The sequence below is a fragment of the Macaca thibetana genome, chromosome 7 (assembly GCF_024542745.1).
Source record: "Macaca thibetana thibetana isolate TM-01 chromosome 7, ASM2454274v1, whole genome shotgun sequence".
Lineage (NCBI taxonomy): Eukaryota > Metazoa > Chordata > Mammalia > Primates > Cercopithecidae > Macaca > Macaca thibetana.
In genome coordinates, this window is record NC_065584.1 from 149,896,002 (window position 1) to 149,911,749 (window position 15,748).

Here is a 15,748-nt window from a genome sequence, read left to right on the forward strand (position 1 = left end):
GCAGGTGACCTCTGAGATTCTATGATTCTATGATTATTCGCTGACATGGACACACCTATTTCTGAACAAACATAAAACACCATTGAGACCACACACGAATTGGTAAACATAGCTCTGCACTCCTGAACACGTGCACCTCAGTCTCTGCCACACTCTCCAACACCTGGACACACAGGCCAACATTTAGAACCCCTGTGAGTCTCCAGACTCCCTTCCCACCACCTCCAAAGACGAACAAGAGTGAGGGGAGAAGAGCAGTGATGGCTGCGTGAAATAAAGAGGCCAGGGCAGAAGCCAGGGCTCCGGGATTGCAGTGTGAAGGGCGGACGGAGAGACAGGACCTGACCTGGGCCGCTGCCTTTCTTAATTCATCAGATGGGTTCTGCTGGACACCTCTGGCTACACAACTGGCCTCAGTAGTACTCGTGGGTTCAGGAGGGAGAAGCGGCCCCTGCCCTCACCAAGTTTCCATTCTAATTGGGGAAACCAATGTGGCATTCACGCTACTATGGGCCACGTGCTGTGGTGGAAACAGCTTTTGACCTTGGGGAAGAAGATCAAGGTTTCAACCTTGCTGCTCCACCTACCAGCTCTGTGACAAGCCACTTAACGTTTCTGGGACTCAGTTTCCACATGCATAAAATGAAGATGACGCCACTAAGCGTGAAGGAATTAAACAAGACAATGTATGTCAGGGCTACAGCTCAGAGCCTAATAGACATCACTCAAGGAATGGGAGCTCATTCTTTGTTTGTTTGTTCTTTCGACAGTAGTGCTCTGTTGCCCAGGCTGGAGTACAGTGGCACGATCTGAGCTCACTGCAACCTCCACCTCCCGGGTTCAAGTGATTCTCCTGCCTCAGCCTCCTATGTAGCTGGGATTACAGGCATGCACCACCACACCTGACTAATGTTTATATTCTTAGTAGTGACAGGGTTTCACCATGTTGGCCAGGCTGGTCTCGAACTGCTGACCTCAAGTGATCTGCCTGCCTTGGCCCCCCCAAAGTGCTGGAATTACAGGCATGAGCCACCATGCCCGGTGGGGAGCTTATTCTTTACAGGCACTTTGTAACTGTAAAGGGCTGTACAAGTGCTATTTGCTGTTCTTATCATCCAGTCCCTTCTATCTCTAAGGCCCTAGATGCCATGATTCAACTACAGGGTAGGGGGAAGGCAAGCCCAGCTCTCAGCCCAGCGGCTTCCAAATGCCCATTCCAGCCACTAAGCAGTAGGTTTGGATTTCAGGGGAGAAAACTCCCACAGGACACGAATCCCTGAGCCCTCCGGCAGCCTCCCTGCCCCCTAAAGCATGTCCCGGGCTTGGAAAATCCCCTGCTGCGATGAACAAACAATGTGAACAGTTGGGGCCCGAGCAGCTGCTGGGTATGTCAGCAGCCTGGGCTCTGGCAAGCAGGACGGCCGCCAGAGGGGCTGGCGGCTGGCTGGGGAGCCCAGAGGAGGCTCCGATTCCCTTCCTGAATATTCATGGATCAGCAGATGTCTGGCTTCCCCACCTCTGAGGAACTCAGCAAGGCAGGAACAGGGAAAGCAACAGGGACGTAGACACAGAGAGAAGAGGGGGTCCTCCTCAGAGAGCAGCAGTGCTGTGCCAGCAGCCCAAGACAGCGCATTTTAGTGGAAACGTCTGCAAAGCCTGAGAAGCCTCATTCCACAGATGGGGAAACTGAGGCTTGGGGAGGGGTCTCATCTCTCGGGAGACAGTCTGGGAAAACTGCCCTCTTTGACTTTTTGGTGATGAACCCAGCATTGAGGAGACAACTGCTCCTGAATAAGAGCGTTCTCTCTGTCTCTGTGCCCAACCTGATTTCTGTGCCCAGGAAGCGTATCCTTAGGGACTCAGGTGCCAGCCCTTCTATGAGGCTGCTCCTGCCTTCCCAGGTAAAGTTTTTCCTAAGTCTCAAACTGAAGCAACTTGGAGGTCCCTTACTCTTGCCTAGACAGACAAGGGGGTGTGGTGGGACAAGCCTGGCCTCAGAGTCCTGGGTTCTAGGTCCAGTCGTTCGTTGCATGACCCGGTGTGAGCTACTTTTGTCCTTTCGGCCTCAGTTTCCCCAATCTTAAAATGAGGAGTCTCCAAACTTCTCAAACATTTTCATCCAAATTCTCCCAACAGCAGAGGAACACATATTTACAAGGCTCACTGCCTGCTTAAAATGTTTTGCCTTTTAAACCTCTAGCACATTTTGCACTCTGCTCCATAACACAGCAATATTTGTTTTAATGTAAGTGTGGTTCCCATACCACCAAATCTTTTCACAAAAGATGCTCTGGGGAGGAGACCCTATTTGTCCAGGAGCTTCATGGCCAGCACTTTCTTGCCACCCCAACCCATTGTCATGGCTGACCCCCAACATTTTTAGCCCTCCCTCTCAGGGTGGGGGTGGACACATTGCAGGTGCCCAGTGGACACTTGCTGCCCGCCGGCTGTCTTGAGGGGGCCGCCCCTCCCATAATCCCTTCTCCTCAATCTCCTCAGTGAGACTCTGCCAGAGACACAGAGCTGCTGCATTTGGGAACCCTAGGGCCACCTCTCAATCTCCTTTTTCTGACAGATTATTTTACCCACTTACAGGATAAATTGGATTTTATGAGGCCAATTAGAACCCAGACAGAAAGGAGATTCGCTGCTGAGCTCTAGGGCCAGCTCAATGCTGTTTCGTGGGATTAGTGGAGGCCTGGCGTGAGTTCCATTTTTCAGTGAATTCTTAGGGAAGGGGCGTGTAGCTGGGGGAGGGGAACAACGAGGCCAAGATGGCTCCTTCATTAAGCCAGGAACTTGCCACAAACATCACATCAGTGCCTCCTCACTTCTGAATTTCAGGGCCCAACAGATTTACTACTTGTTTTCAGCCCAGGAGAAATTCCCCCACGACACCATCACCATTCTCCTTTCCCAGGGAACACAAGTCGGTTCCTTCCAGAAACCTCCCTTCCCGCCCCCCACCTTGGCCACCTCCCTTACCACATGCTGAGCCCCTCCCCCCAACAGCTGGAAGGAGAGTTGGGACAGTTGCCTGGGACACAAGGAAGGCCTCAGCTCTCCCTTCATCTGCAATCCTGAGGGGAGAGGCTTAGCCTCAGCCTATCCGACAGCAAAGCCAGGCTCAGCTTGACCTGCCTACCTCCCGCTCCCCTGAGACCCTTTGCCCCTCCACACACAGCGAACCATGGCCAGTTCTCTGAAAACACATCTTGTTCCATGCATTGCTGGTGCTGCGCTCACTCCCTAGAACAGCTGTGACGTCTCTGGTTGCTTCAGACACCTCTCCTTTTTCTGCCCCGTAGAACGCTGGCACCCCCATCATCGCAGTTGTCACTCCAGATATTTTTTTGGTGGGGGAGAGGGAGTCTCACTCTGTCACCCAGGTTGGAGTGCAGAGGCATGATCTCAGCTCACTGCTACCTCTGCCACCCAGGTTCAAGTGATTCTCCTGCTTCAGCCTCTTAAGTAGCTGGGACTACAGGTGTGTGCCACCACGCCCGCCTAGTTTTTGTATTTTTTGGTAGGAAGGGATTTCACCATGTTGGCCAGGCTGGTCTCGAACTCCTAACCTCAAGTGATCCACCCACCTTGGCCTCCCAAAGTGCTGAGATTACAGGTGTGAGCCATCACGCCCAGCCTTCACTCTAGGTTTTTTACTTGCCTTTCTCCTCAACTAGGCATCAAAGTCTTGGGGTTATGTCTTAGTCAGCTTTCTAAATCCTCAGTACCCGGAACAGTGCCTAACACACAGCAGGTGCTCAATAAACATTTCTTGAATGGATGAGTGAATCCATGAAAACATCCTCGAAAAGATAAGACACAGAGCCCCCTGTGCTTTTCTAAGCATCAGTTTCCTTATCTGTAAAAACAATAGTAACTCCCTTCAGGGCGGGAGAAGATGTCAGGAAGACATGTGGAAACTGCCTAGCACACTGTGTGGCACCAGTTGACACAATACGCTTGAAAAGCAGAGACAGAACAGCAAGTCCACACTGAAAGAAACCCTGTATTTAAACATGACCAGGCTGGGGAGATCACTACCTTGCCTGTTCTCTTGCTGTATGGCTCATATGGTTAAAAAATATATTTCCCTTGTGCCCACCTGTCTCTCCCGGTACGTTCTGCTCACTGGCCAGAACTCTGTCCTGGAAACAATCTAACAAGGTAATGAGCCCCTTATAGAACCATCCAGGAGCCTTGGGTCTGCACCTGAAGGACAGCTTACTGGTCCTTGCTTCCCTGATCCCAAGGACCCCATGGGCTCCCAAATCCAGAGGATACCTCCTCAGCCTCAGCAGTGAGGCAGTAGTAGCTGGCAGCCCAGTTGGCACAGGTAACAGGGTTTGATTTCTCTGCATGTCAGGCCCCAAAACATACTCTCTGGTTTTCCTTCCTTGGCCCCCTAGCTCCTGTCATCCAACTCTGACCAGGCTGGGGTCCTCTCCCTCAGAGCCGTGCATACTCCTCCCCCTGCTCCCAAGCCTGCCTGGTAGACATCTGTTCTGCATCTGGAATTCTGTATCAAGTCTGGTTGCTGTACCATGGGAGAGAAAAAAGAGGTGGGTGGGGGGTAAGTGGAGGAGGGTGGATTCCAGAGCCCAGATAGACCTACTTGAGGGGAGAGCCTAAAGCTGATAATGTCTCATATGGTACAGAGGAGTGCAGAGTGGACTTGGGTATCCCTAGAAAGGGTGGTTCCATTTCAGTCCCTAATCATGTAACTTTGGGAAGTCACTCAGTTTTCTCATCTGTAAAACAGGCTCATGCTAAAATTATTTCTTCTTTTCTTTCTCTTTTTTCTTTTGAGACAGAGTCTCACTCTGTTGCACAGGGAGGAGAACAGTGGTACAGTGGTGCGAGCTATCACAGCTTACCACAGTCTTGAACTCCTGGGCTCAAGCAGCCCGCCCACTTTTGGCCTCCTGAGCAGCAAGGATAACAGTGCACACCACCATGCCTGCCACGCTTTTTTTTTTTTTTTCTTCCCCGTAGAAATGAGGTTTCAATATGTCTCCCAGACTGGTCTCAAACTCAGCTCAAGCGATCCTCCTGCCTCAGCCACACAAAGTGCTGGGATACAGGTATGAGCCACGCATGGCACCTGGACTGAAATTATTTCTAAGTTCCTTTCAGTGCTGACATTCAATGATGCGCTAATTGTGAAATTGCTTAACTTGAAAGAGAGAACTTCAGGAGAAAAGAAATGCTAATTTACATGTAAATGTGTGTTTAATTGAGTAATGAAAGCACATAGAGGATCAATGGAGGCTGAGATACCTTCTGGATAAGATTCATTATTAAAAGAAACTCCCACTGTTTGACCTGGTTCCTAACCTCCAAGATGGGGAGAGAGACCCACCCCAAATAACTGAGATTGGCCTCTGAGCCTCTGGGCTGAGAAAGGGATAGAGGAGGTGGAGAGTTCCCAGGTGAGGAGAAAGCTCTTAAGTTCTTAGAGGCCTCCTATGACTGACCTCTAGGTTCCCCACCCTCCGAATTCTGACTTGAGAAGAAGGGAGAGGCGAGAGCACCACCTTTGTGCATGTGATAAGAACAGAGCTCGGCTTCTTGCCACTCGCTCACACACGGGTCCCAGTCCCTGACACAAGAACAGTATTGGGAGGAGATGGGCAGGCACAGGCATCATCCTAACTCCAATATCAGTCCTTCATTCTGCCTCATGTTTTTGTTTTGTTTTGTTTTTTGAGACAGAGTCTCACTTTGTCGCCCAGGCTGGAGTGCAGTGGCACGACCTCAGCTCACTGCAACCTCCACCTCCCAGGTTCAAACGATTCTCATGTCTCAGACTCCCAAGTAGCTGAGATTACAGGCATGCACACCACACCTGGTTAATTTTTGTATTTTTAGTAGATATGAGGTTTCACCATGTTGGCCAGGCTGGTGTTGAACTTCTGACTTCATGTGATCCGCCTGCCTCAGCCTCCCAAAGTGCTGGGATTACAGGCGTGAGCCACCGCGCCTGGCCTATTTCTTACTTTCCTCTCTCTCACCCTCTACAAATTCAATCTATCCTCAAGTTCTACTGATTCTATTTCCTGAAAACCTCTGGAATGCAGCCACTGCAGCTCAACCCCAACTGCCACTATGCTAGTTGCCACCATCCTCTCTTCTGGATTGCCACAACAGCCTCCGAGGAGCTGAGGAGCTGGAGCTTCCTGCCTCCAGCCCCACCCAATCCATCCCCACACTGGCTGCAATGAGATGATGCAAAGCTGATCTTAAATCCTGTCAAGGGCTCACGGGCACTCTCAGGCCAGAAACCTTGGTGGGCCCTGGAAAGCCCTTTGTGAGCTGGATCTAGCTTCCCTCTTCAGCCTCCTGTCTTGATACTCCCTGATCTCCTTCCATGCTTCCCCCACCTGCCCCACACCCACCCCTTGTCCCTAAACTCCAGCTAGCTAGATTTAGTTTAATCCAATGATCTAAACTAAATCACCTCTGAACGTTTGCACATGCTGTTCTCTGGAAAACTGTCCCCATCATCATTCTCCTACGGGGCTAACTCCATGTTGGGCTCTACTATTCATCACTTTCTTCAGGAAGCCTTTGCTGACCTTCCCAGACCGGTGTAAGAGCCCCTCCTCCTTGCCTCTTCCCCGGCACTGCAGGGGACTTGTCAGTTTCCCCCTCCACCGGACTGAAAGCTTTGCACCAGGGACGAGGTCTGCCTCCTTATTTACTATATTCTAGGCACTAGGCACAAGCTAGCTTACAAAAGGTGCTCCATAAATATTTGTTGAATGAATGAATGACCTCGGTACAGATCAGGGTGGCTAGTCATAACTCGACTGGAGTGTCCCCAGGCCTGCTGAGATTTGGAGGACCAGGGCAAGCTGTTGTAGCCGCTCACACTGCAACCAAGAGACGTCGCAACTCGGTCCCTCGCCTATTTTGTGCACTCGGGAGCAGGGAGAGGCCAGGGAAGCTGGGTCCCTCGCAGGAGGTCCTAAAGGCATTGGATAATGCGCCGGTGCGGTTCCCAGCCGTGATGCGGCTTTGCTGTGTGACCCTGAGCTCGTTCCACGAGCCCTCGGAATAGCGGAAGGTGGGGCAGGGGAAGTATTCCTTAATCCCCTGAGCTCCGGGAGGACAGACGCCTCTCTGACACTTCTCCGCCCCTTTCACCTGACAAGCCAGGGCCCCCGGCTCCCCTGGTCCAGCAGCCGAAACCCAGCCCCGCAGCTGCCTCCAGCTTAATCCGCGGTTGGGACTGGAAAGGGGCGTGTCTTTGTAGGGACAGAAGGGGTCCGAGCAGTTCCCGGCACTTTCCCACCCGCTGTTTGGTTTTCCTGGAGATGGGCCTGGGGCTGGCCAGGCGAAGTCTCCTTCCCCCGCCTCCCTCCCACGTGGCCTGGCTGAGTCTCTCTGGAAAGCCGCAGCAGCTGGAGAGAAATCCCCCTCCCCACCCCCACCTCCAAGTCCCTCCCCGACTCTCCCCGGACACATCCTCAGCTCCCCCCTCCGCGGGGAAGGCGAGAACTAGGCGAACAAAGCGGCCAGCCCATCCCCCTCCCAGCCCTGCCACCTACACTCTCCATGGGCCACCCCCAAACGCACACCGGACAGGAAGCAACAGAGCTGTGGGTGGAAGCGGGAACCCTAGATACACACCCTTGGGGACTCCGCTCTCCCCTCCCCAGCCCTTTCTCCAGCTTGGACAACTCTTGACTTACCCCGTACCCACTCCGCACTGGGTTGCGGACTGGATGAGGCCCTGCTGACCTCGTCCACGCTTCCCGGGTCGGCCCCTGGAGGGTGGGGCCGGGGTGACACGCGTCCCATCCTGAGAACGAGCGCTGGACATGTCCACGAAAGCAAATGGTTTCCTGCCCCCTCCCCCAGTCCACTGCGGGCCACAGGTTTTGGGGAGCAACACCTCCCCCTACCCCTCCTTAACCGACCCCAGGAACCACACCCACTGGGCAAAGTTGAGTGTTGTTTTATCACCCCCCCCCAGTCAATCGGCATCCATCGCTCTGTCCCCCACTACGGGCAAGGACACTTCCCAAATGCCAAGGCCAAATATTAGCTCAGCCCCATAAACACGATTGCACACGCACCCGACCCAAATGGAGGTGCAGACACAACCCCAGTCCCCTCCTCTTTCACACACACTCTCAACCCAAGACACGCGCAGGCAAGGCAGAGCCCGCCCCGCGAAAGCCACCGACACCGCAGCTACCCGCCCCGCCGATGCCACGCCGCGACCGTGGCACGCACTGCGGACACGGCGGGAGCACTCCCAACACACACACACACACGACTCCAGACTCTGCGAACCAAAGACACACACTCAGTGCGGACAAGCACGCGCCGCAAACGACCCCCGGCCGCAGCTCGCAGATCCCCGCGCAGGCACCGCGGGCACCGGGACGCGCAGTCCCCGCACTTGCTCGGGACCCAGGCTCGCGCCAGCCCCGCAGCCCGATGCAGCCCAGGGCGCGGGCGCACCCTCACGCCGCAGCCGCTCCCGTCTCTCCGGGCGCCCACCCTTACCGCGCGCGGCCAGCAGGCAGAAGGTCAGCGCTAGGAGCCCGCGGCCGCGGCCGGCGTCCCCCCGCGCCATGGGGCTGGGCTCGGGCCGCCGCCGCCGCCGCCGCCTCCCCGCGCCTCGGCCGCCGCCGCGGGGGGGAGGGCGCGCCGGGCGTCAGTGGCCCGGGGAGGCGCGGCGCCGCGGGCGGGGGCGCGGCCTCGGGGGCCCGGGCCCGAGCTGGGGCCGGCGCGGGGGCCGGGGCCGCTGCCGCCTCGCCCGCCCCTCCATCGCCATCTTGGGCAAGCGGCCCGGGCGGGGGCGCCCGGCGAGTGCGGCCGCCCTGGCCCGGCCGGGGACCCTGCGCCCGGGCGCCATGGCCCTGCGCGGCGCTGGGGCTCTGCTGGGCCCGGGTCTGTGTCCCGGTGCCTCGCCCTCTCCGGGTCGCCTCGGATGCCCATGAGGCCGCCTGTTGCTGGGTCTGTCTCTTAGTCTCCCTGTCTCTGAGTCTCCTTGTCTCTCTGCCTCGGCGTCTCTATTTTTTCTCCCTGTTGCTGCCTCGGGGTCTCCTCCATCTCCGTTCCAGGCTCAGGGGAGGCAGATTCAGGGCCACGGTCTTTGTCCGAATGGCCCCCTTGCCACCCGAGCCCAGTCCATTCCAGCACAGGTCCTGGCCTGAATGCTGGTTCGCTTCTCCACACGCAGCGCAAGCCGACCCGCGGAGATCATGATAGTTCCTCCTCATCCCCATTTCCACTGCCATCCCAAACCAAGGGCTTCTCTTGGCCTCCTTCCCTTGCTCTGGCAGTAACCAACAGAGGCAGGACACTTTTACGCTACCTTCAAGCACTACCATATTCAGAAGTCGCCGCATGGGGAAACTGAGGCTGGAGGCTGTGAAGTGACTTGCCCAAGGACAGGAGTCTAGGGAGCAGCAGTTGCAGGACCTGAACCTTGGTTTTCTGACTTCAGAAGGTCATCTCCACTCCCTCACCCTGCATCTGCTGTCCAGTATTTACTGAACTACCCTTTCTCTCATTCTTCAAAGGTAGTTTCTCTAACCTACCTAGCCAAACTGCTTGCCTCAGTATCCCGCAAATATTTCTTGTTCTACAGCCAAGGGTTCAATTGTCAGGCTAGGGTGGGGAAGAGTACAGATTTCCATGACCTAGTTAAGGTCCTTTCCAACTCCAAGATGCCATAGTTCTTCCCTTCCAAGTGTTCCTGTGACTTAGAGCCATCTTGTCTCTACACCTATCTGTTGTCAGTTAACCCTGAATAATCTCTGGTGCTTTGCATATCTAACAGGCCTGGCGTTTATTCATTCATTGCGACGCCCCATCTTCACTTGCCCTATCAGCAGCATTTGACTTAGTGGATCACTCACTCTTCCTTGAAACACTTGCTTCCCTTGGTGATCTCATCTGGTCCTCAAGGCTTTAAAGAGCATCTTTATGCTAATGATGTCCAAATGTATACTTTCAGCCTAGACCATCTTTCCTGAACCCCGGACTTGTGTATCCAGTCATCTATGCCCCAGTTCCTTTAGCTGTCTGGTAGACAAAATTATCCTGATCTTTTCTATCCATCTTTCTCCTCCCACAGTCTTCCTCATCTCAGTTCCTAGCAGCTCCATCTTTTCCTGTTGCCCAGGTCAAAAAGGTACAGGCCGGGCGTGGTGGCTTATGCCTGCAATCCCAGCACTTTGGGAGGCCGAGGTGGGAGGATCGCTTGAGGCCAGGGGTTCAAGACCAACCTGGCCAGCATAGCGAGACCCCCATCTCTGTTTTTAAAAATGTAGAGTCATCTCTTACTCTTCCTGTTCAGATCCTTCACCCTCCACTTACTCACTGTGGCCTTAGTCCAAGACCTGTCACCTTTCACCTGGATTGTCGCAGTAAACTCCTCACTGATCTCTTTCTGTCCTTGTCTTCCTTGAGTGTTTTTCTCAATAGAGCAGCCAGAGTGATCCTGTTAAAATGAGATCATGCCACTTCTCTGCTAGAAACCCACCAGCGGCTCCTATGTCAGAGCAAACGCCAAAGTCCTTATTGTGACCCACAAGGCCTATCTGATCTGTAGGCTTGTTTTACTCTCTGACTTCCCCTTTGACACCACCCCTTCTGCTCACCACCTCTCCAGCCACACCATCCTCCTTGCTGTAACTTGATCGCAGGCAGTCTCCTCCCCTCCAGCCTGAAGACCTTTGTCCGGCCAGTGCAAGTCTAAAGGTCTGTTCCCTCATACTGGATACCCTAAACGCTTTCTCACAACTCCACCAGCACTCTTCCTATCCCCTTTCCCTGCTGTCTATTCTTGTCTTTAACTGTCACTTTCTTTTTTGTTTTGTTTTCTTTTTCTTTTCTTTTTTTTTTTTTTTGAGACAAAGCCTTACTCTGTCTCCCAGGCTGGAGGGCAGTGGCTCACTGCAACCTCTGCCCCCTGGGTTCAAGCGATTCTTGGGCCTCAGCCTCTCAAGTAGCTAGGACTACAGGCCTGCGTCACCACACCCAGCTACTTTTTTGTATTTTTAATAGAGACAGGGTTTCATCATTTGGTCAGGCTGGTCTTGAACTCCTGATCTCAAGTGATCCACCTGCCTTGGACTCCCAAAGTGCTGGGATTACAAGCGTGAATCACCACGCCTGGCCAACACTTGTCCCTCCCTCCCTCCCTCCCTTCCTTCCTTCCTTTCTTTTTTTTTGATGGAGTCTCATTCTGTCACCCAGGCTGGAGTGCAGTGGTGCGATCTCAGCTGACTGCAACCTTCGCCTCCCAGGTTCAAGCGAGTCTCCTGCCTCAGCCTCCCGAGTAGCTGTGATTACAGGTGCCTGCCACCACGCCCGACTAATGTTTTGTATTTTTAGTAGAGACAGGGTTTCACCATGTTGGCCAAGCTGGTCTCAAACTCCTGACCTCAGGTGATCCACCCACCTCGACCTCCCGAAGTTCTGGGATTACAGGTATGAGCCACTGCACACAGCCAACACTTGTAACTTACTAACATGCTCTACATTTTACTTATTTTCAATCTGTTTCCCCACTCCCCACAATCACAATGTGTGCTTCATGAGGACAGGGATTTTTTTTTTTTTGCTAGGTTCACTGCTGAATGCTAGGCAGCTAAACCAGTATCTCTCACTGTGTAGGTGCCAGGGAACTCAGATAAAAAATACAAGTCACTGCCCACAAGGACAGTAGTGTCCTAAATGGCATGGGGTGGCAGGGAGGATGGAACAAAAGGAGGAGGGATTTACTGTGTGTGGAGTGTGGGGACATGGAGGTTGAGAAAGAATGCTTCACAGAACTATTGATTGTTGTGGATGTTTGACATGGGTCTGGACAATTGAAAAGGCTAGAACTGACAGGGTGGTGGAAGAAACTCCCTCTGCAGAGGCCCTGGGCTGTGAGAGCATAGGGAAGCGTGCTCTTCCTGCCTGGAAATGGCATATCCCGTCATTGATTCAAGGGGCACCTGTTATGGGTTAGGCCCTGCTCTGGGCACTGGGAGCAGACTGGTGAGCAAGAGGAATCTCGCCTGAATGGTGCTTAGGCTACTGAGGGAGATGGACAAATGTGATACAGTCTATGATGGGGTACAAGGAGGAGGGGCACTCAGGCCAGACCTGGGGGAAGCAGAGAAATCTTGTAGGAAAGACAGTGTAAGCAGAGTGCAGGAGGTGTGGACTGGGCAGGACAGCAGGCGCAGGACATGAAGCCAAACAGGGAGACCAGGGCTGGATGGACTGGCCTCATAGGTTATCTAGAAAGCAGTTGATTTAACTGTCTACTGAATGAATGAATGAACAAGGTGTTGCCATATAGAGAGACTAATTCCACCAGCCACACACAAAAATCCAATTAATTTATCTATATTCATATCTCATTACACGGACTCTGGGTGGGGAGTAAATGTGAGAGGAGGAGGGATGGAGTTACAGGTACAGGCCAGCCAAGCCCAGCAGAAGGAGTCAGAACCATGGTTCTTGTCCTGCCTTGGTTGCAGACTTGCTGCATGACCTCGGGCAAATTCCATCCTCTCTCTGGGCCTCAGTTTCATCACTGAGACAAAAGGGTTGGGGTATGATGCACATTTCTAACCAGTTCCAGAGTTCACAACATTAAAAGTGGATATAGCACCTGTTTTAATTTCTTTTTAAAAATCAATCAGGCTGGGCGCGGTGGCTCATGCCTGTAATCCCAACACTTTGGGAGGCCGAGGTGGGTGGATCACCTGAGGTCAGGAGTTGGAGACCAGCCTGCCCAATATGATGAAATCCCATTTCTACTAAAAATACAAAAATTAGCCAGGCGTGGTGGCACACACCTGTAATCCCAGCTACTCGGGAGGCTGAGACAGGAGAATTGCTTGAATCCAGGGGGCGGAGGCTGCAGTAAGCCGAGATGGCACCATTGCACTCCAGCCTGGGCAACAAGCGCAAAACTGTCTCAAAAAAAAAAAAAAAAAAAAAAAAAAAAAAAACCAACTCAGTAATAAAATATTCTATTATTTTCCTCTTTCAACTGGTAACATGGAAAGCTTCCAAGGGTATATGGGGTGTTACAGGGTGGCAGTTAGTGGAGGGTGGAAGAACATGCTCAGATAAACATGGTTCACTGTCATGGTTTGTTTTTGTTTTTGTTTTTTTTGAGACGGAGTCTTACTCTGTCGCCCAGGCTGGAATGCGGTGGCACGATCTCAGCTCACTGCATCCTCTGCCTCCCGGGTTCAAGAGATTCTCCTGCCTCAGCTTCCCAAGTAGCTGGGACTACAGGTGCGTGCCACTACTCCCAGCTAATTTTTTATTTTTAGTAGAGACAGGGTTTCACTATGTTGGCCAGGCTGGTCTCGAACTCCTGACCTCAGGTGATCCACCCTCCTTGGCCTCCCAAAGTGCTGTGATTACAGGAGTGAGCCACCGTGCCCCACCCACTGTCATGGTTTTTATCATTAAACGGCTTTAACTTATTTTCATACTTGGTTATTTATACACTGTTTAGTTTATAGCCACGTGGGACCATAAAAAATATATGACAGGCTGGGTGTGGTGGCTCACGCCTGTAATCCCAGCCCTTTGGGAGGCCAAGGCAGGCAGATCGCTTGAACTCAGGAGTTCAAGACCAGCTTGGGCAAAATGGTGAAACCCTATCTCTACAAAAATACAAAAAAATTAGCTGGGTGTGGTGGCGTGTGCCTGTAGTCCCAGCTACTTGGGAGGCTGAGGTAGGAGGATCTCTTGAGCCTGGGAGGCAGAGGTTGCAATGAGTCAAGATTTCACTACTGCACTCCAGCCTGGGTAACAGAATGAGACCCTGTCTCAGAAAAAACAAACAAACAAGCAAAACAAAACAAAACAAAACTCAATCACTGACAGGTCAAAAACCAATTTTTTTTCCCATTAGTTTGTTTGAGACAGGGTCTTGCTCTGTTTCCCAGACTGGAGTGTGATGGCATGATCACAGCTCACTGCAGCCTCAACCTCCCGGGCTCTAGTGATCCTCCCACCTCAGCAGCCCCCAAGCAGTGGTATGTGCCACCACGCCTGGCTAATTTTGATATTTTTTTTGTAGAGGTGGGGTTTTGTCACATTGCCCAGGCTGGTCCCAAACTCCGGAGCTCAGTAGCAGTCTGCCTGCCTCAGCCTCCCAAAGTGCTAGGATTATAGGAGTGTGCCACTGTACGTGGCCTAAAAAACACTGTTTAAAAAAAAAATTTAATGACAACTGAATCTAATTTGGCTTGTTGTTTACTGGAAAGACAAATCATCCATATCCACAGTATATTTTTTTTGTGGGGAATACTTCCCAATAAATCCTAAAATCTTTTATTTCACATCTCAGAAATAAAACTCAGGAAATTTAAAATATTTAACACAAAATGCAACCATATTATAAAAGCAATTTTTGTCTGTTTTTGGTCCTGTAACACACTATTATTAATTTCTTTTACTTTTTCTTTTTCTTTTTTTTTTTTTTTTTTTTTTTTGAGATGGAGTTTCACTCTGTTGCCCAGGCTGGAGTGCAATGGAATGGTCTCAGCTCACCACAACCTCTGCCTCCCGGGTTCAAGTGGTTCTCCTGCCTCAGCCTCCCGAGTAGCTGGGGACTACAGGTGTGTGCCATCACGCCTGGCTTATTTTTGTATTTTTAGTAGAGACAGGGTTTCACTATGTTGGCCAGGCTGGTCTCGAACTCCTGACCTCGTGATCCGCCCACCTTGGCCTCCCAAAGTGCTGGGATTACAGGCGAGAGCCACTGCACCCAGCCCACACTATTACATTTCATTGTATATTTGGTCCTCAAACCACATTTATATGTAGTTTTGTTTGTTAACAAATGATGCCTTTCTTTTTCTCTTTTTCTCCTCCTTTCTTTTTTGAGACAGGGTCTTGCTTTGTTGCCCAGGCTGGAGTGCAGTGGCACGATCTTGGTTCACTGCAGCCTCAACCTCCCAGGCTTAGGTGATCCTCCCACCTCAGCCTCCCTAGTAGCTGGAACCACAGGCATGCACCCCCCCACACCCAGCTAGCTTTTGAATTTTTTGTAGAGACGGTGTCTCACTACATGAGCCTAAGCTGGTCTTGAACTCCTGGGCTCAAGCAATCTGCCCGCTTTGGCCTCCCAAAGTGCTGGGATTACAGGCATGAACCACCGTGCATGGCCCCTAATTACCTTAAAATCAGCATGCATCATTTATTAAATGAGTAATATGGCTTTTAAAATAATTAAATTTAAATATTTTAAAATTACCTTGAATTAATATGTTGTTAAAAAAAATTTTTTTTTTCTTAAAATAACTTCCCTAAGACAGTTCTAGGACAGAAGTGACATCTTGGGAACAGGTCAATGTAGTGGTTAAGAGAATGGGACAGGGCTAGAATTCTTGTAGGTTTGACTAGGTGGATAGGATACTACTAAATGAAGGGAACATGGGGGAGGAACAGAACCTAGGAGAGGGAAGTGAATTGGCCTTTTAAACAAGTTGAGTGTGAGGGCCCTGTATGACATCCAACTGACAGCATTAAAAGTGCTGGAAATGTTTCTTTTTTGTTTCTTCTTTTCTTTTCTGTTCCTTTCTTTCTTTCTTTCTTTCTTTTTTTTTTTTTTTTTTTGAGATAGAATCTTGCTCTGTCACACAGGCTGGAGTGCAGTGGCGCACTGCAACCTCTGCCTGGCTTCAAGTGATTCTCGCTCGTGTTTCAGCCTCCCACATAGCTGGGACTACAGGCGCCTGCCACCATGCCTGACTAA

The 15,748-nt window shown here is 51.7% G+C and overlaps 1 protein-coding gene across 1 annotated transcript in view; it reads right to left on the bottom strand.

The window, feature by feature from the left end:
• Positions 1 to 8,593, bottom strand: part of IGDCC4 (immunoglobulin superfamily DCC subclass member 4) — a 42,163-nt gene extending 33,570 nt beyond the window's left edge. Inside the window, 1 exon segment of the mRNA XM_050795916.1 lies at positions 8,524 to 8,593. Within this exon segment, the coding sequence (XP_050651873.1) occupies positions 8,524 to 8,593 (70 nt within the window).
• Positions 8,594 to 15,748: the final 7,155 nt, after the last annotated feature.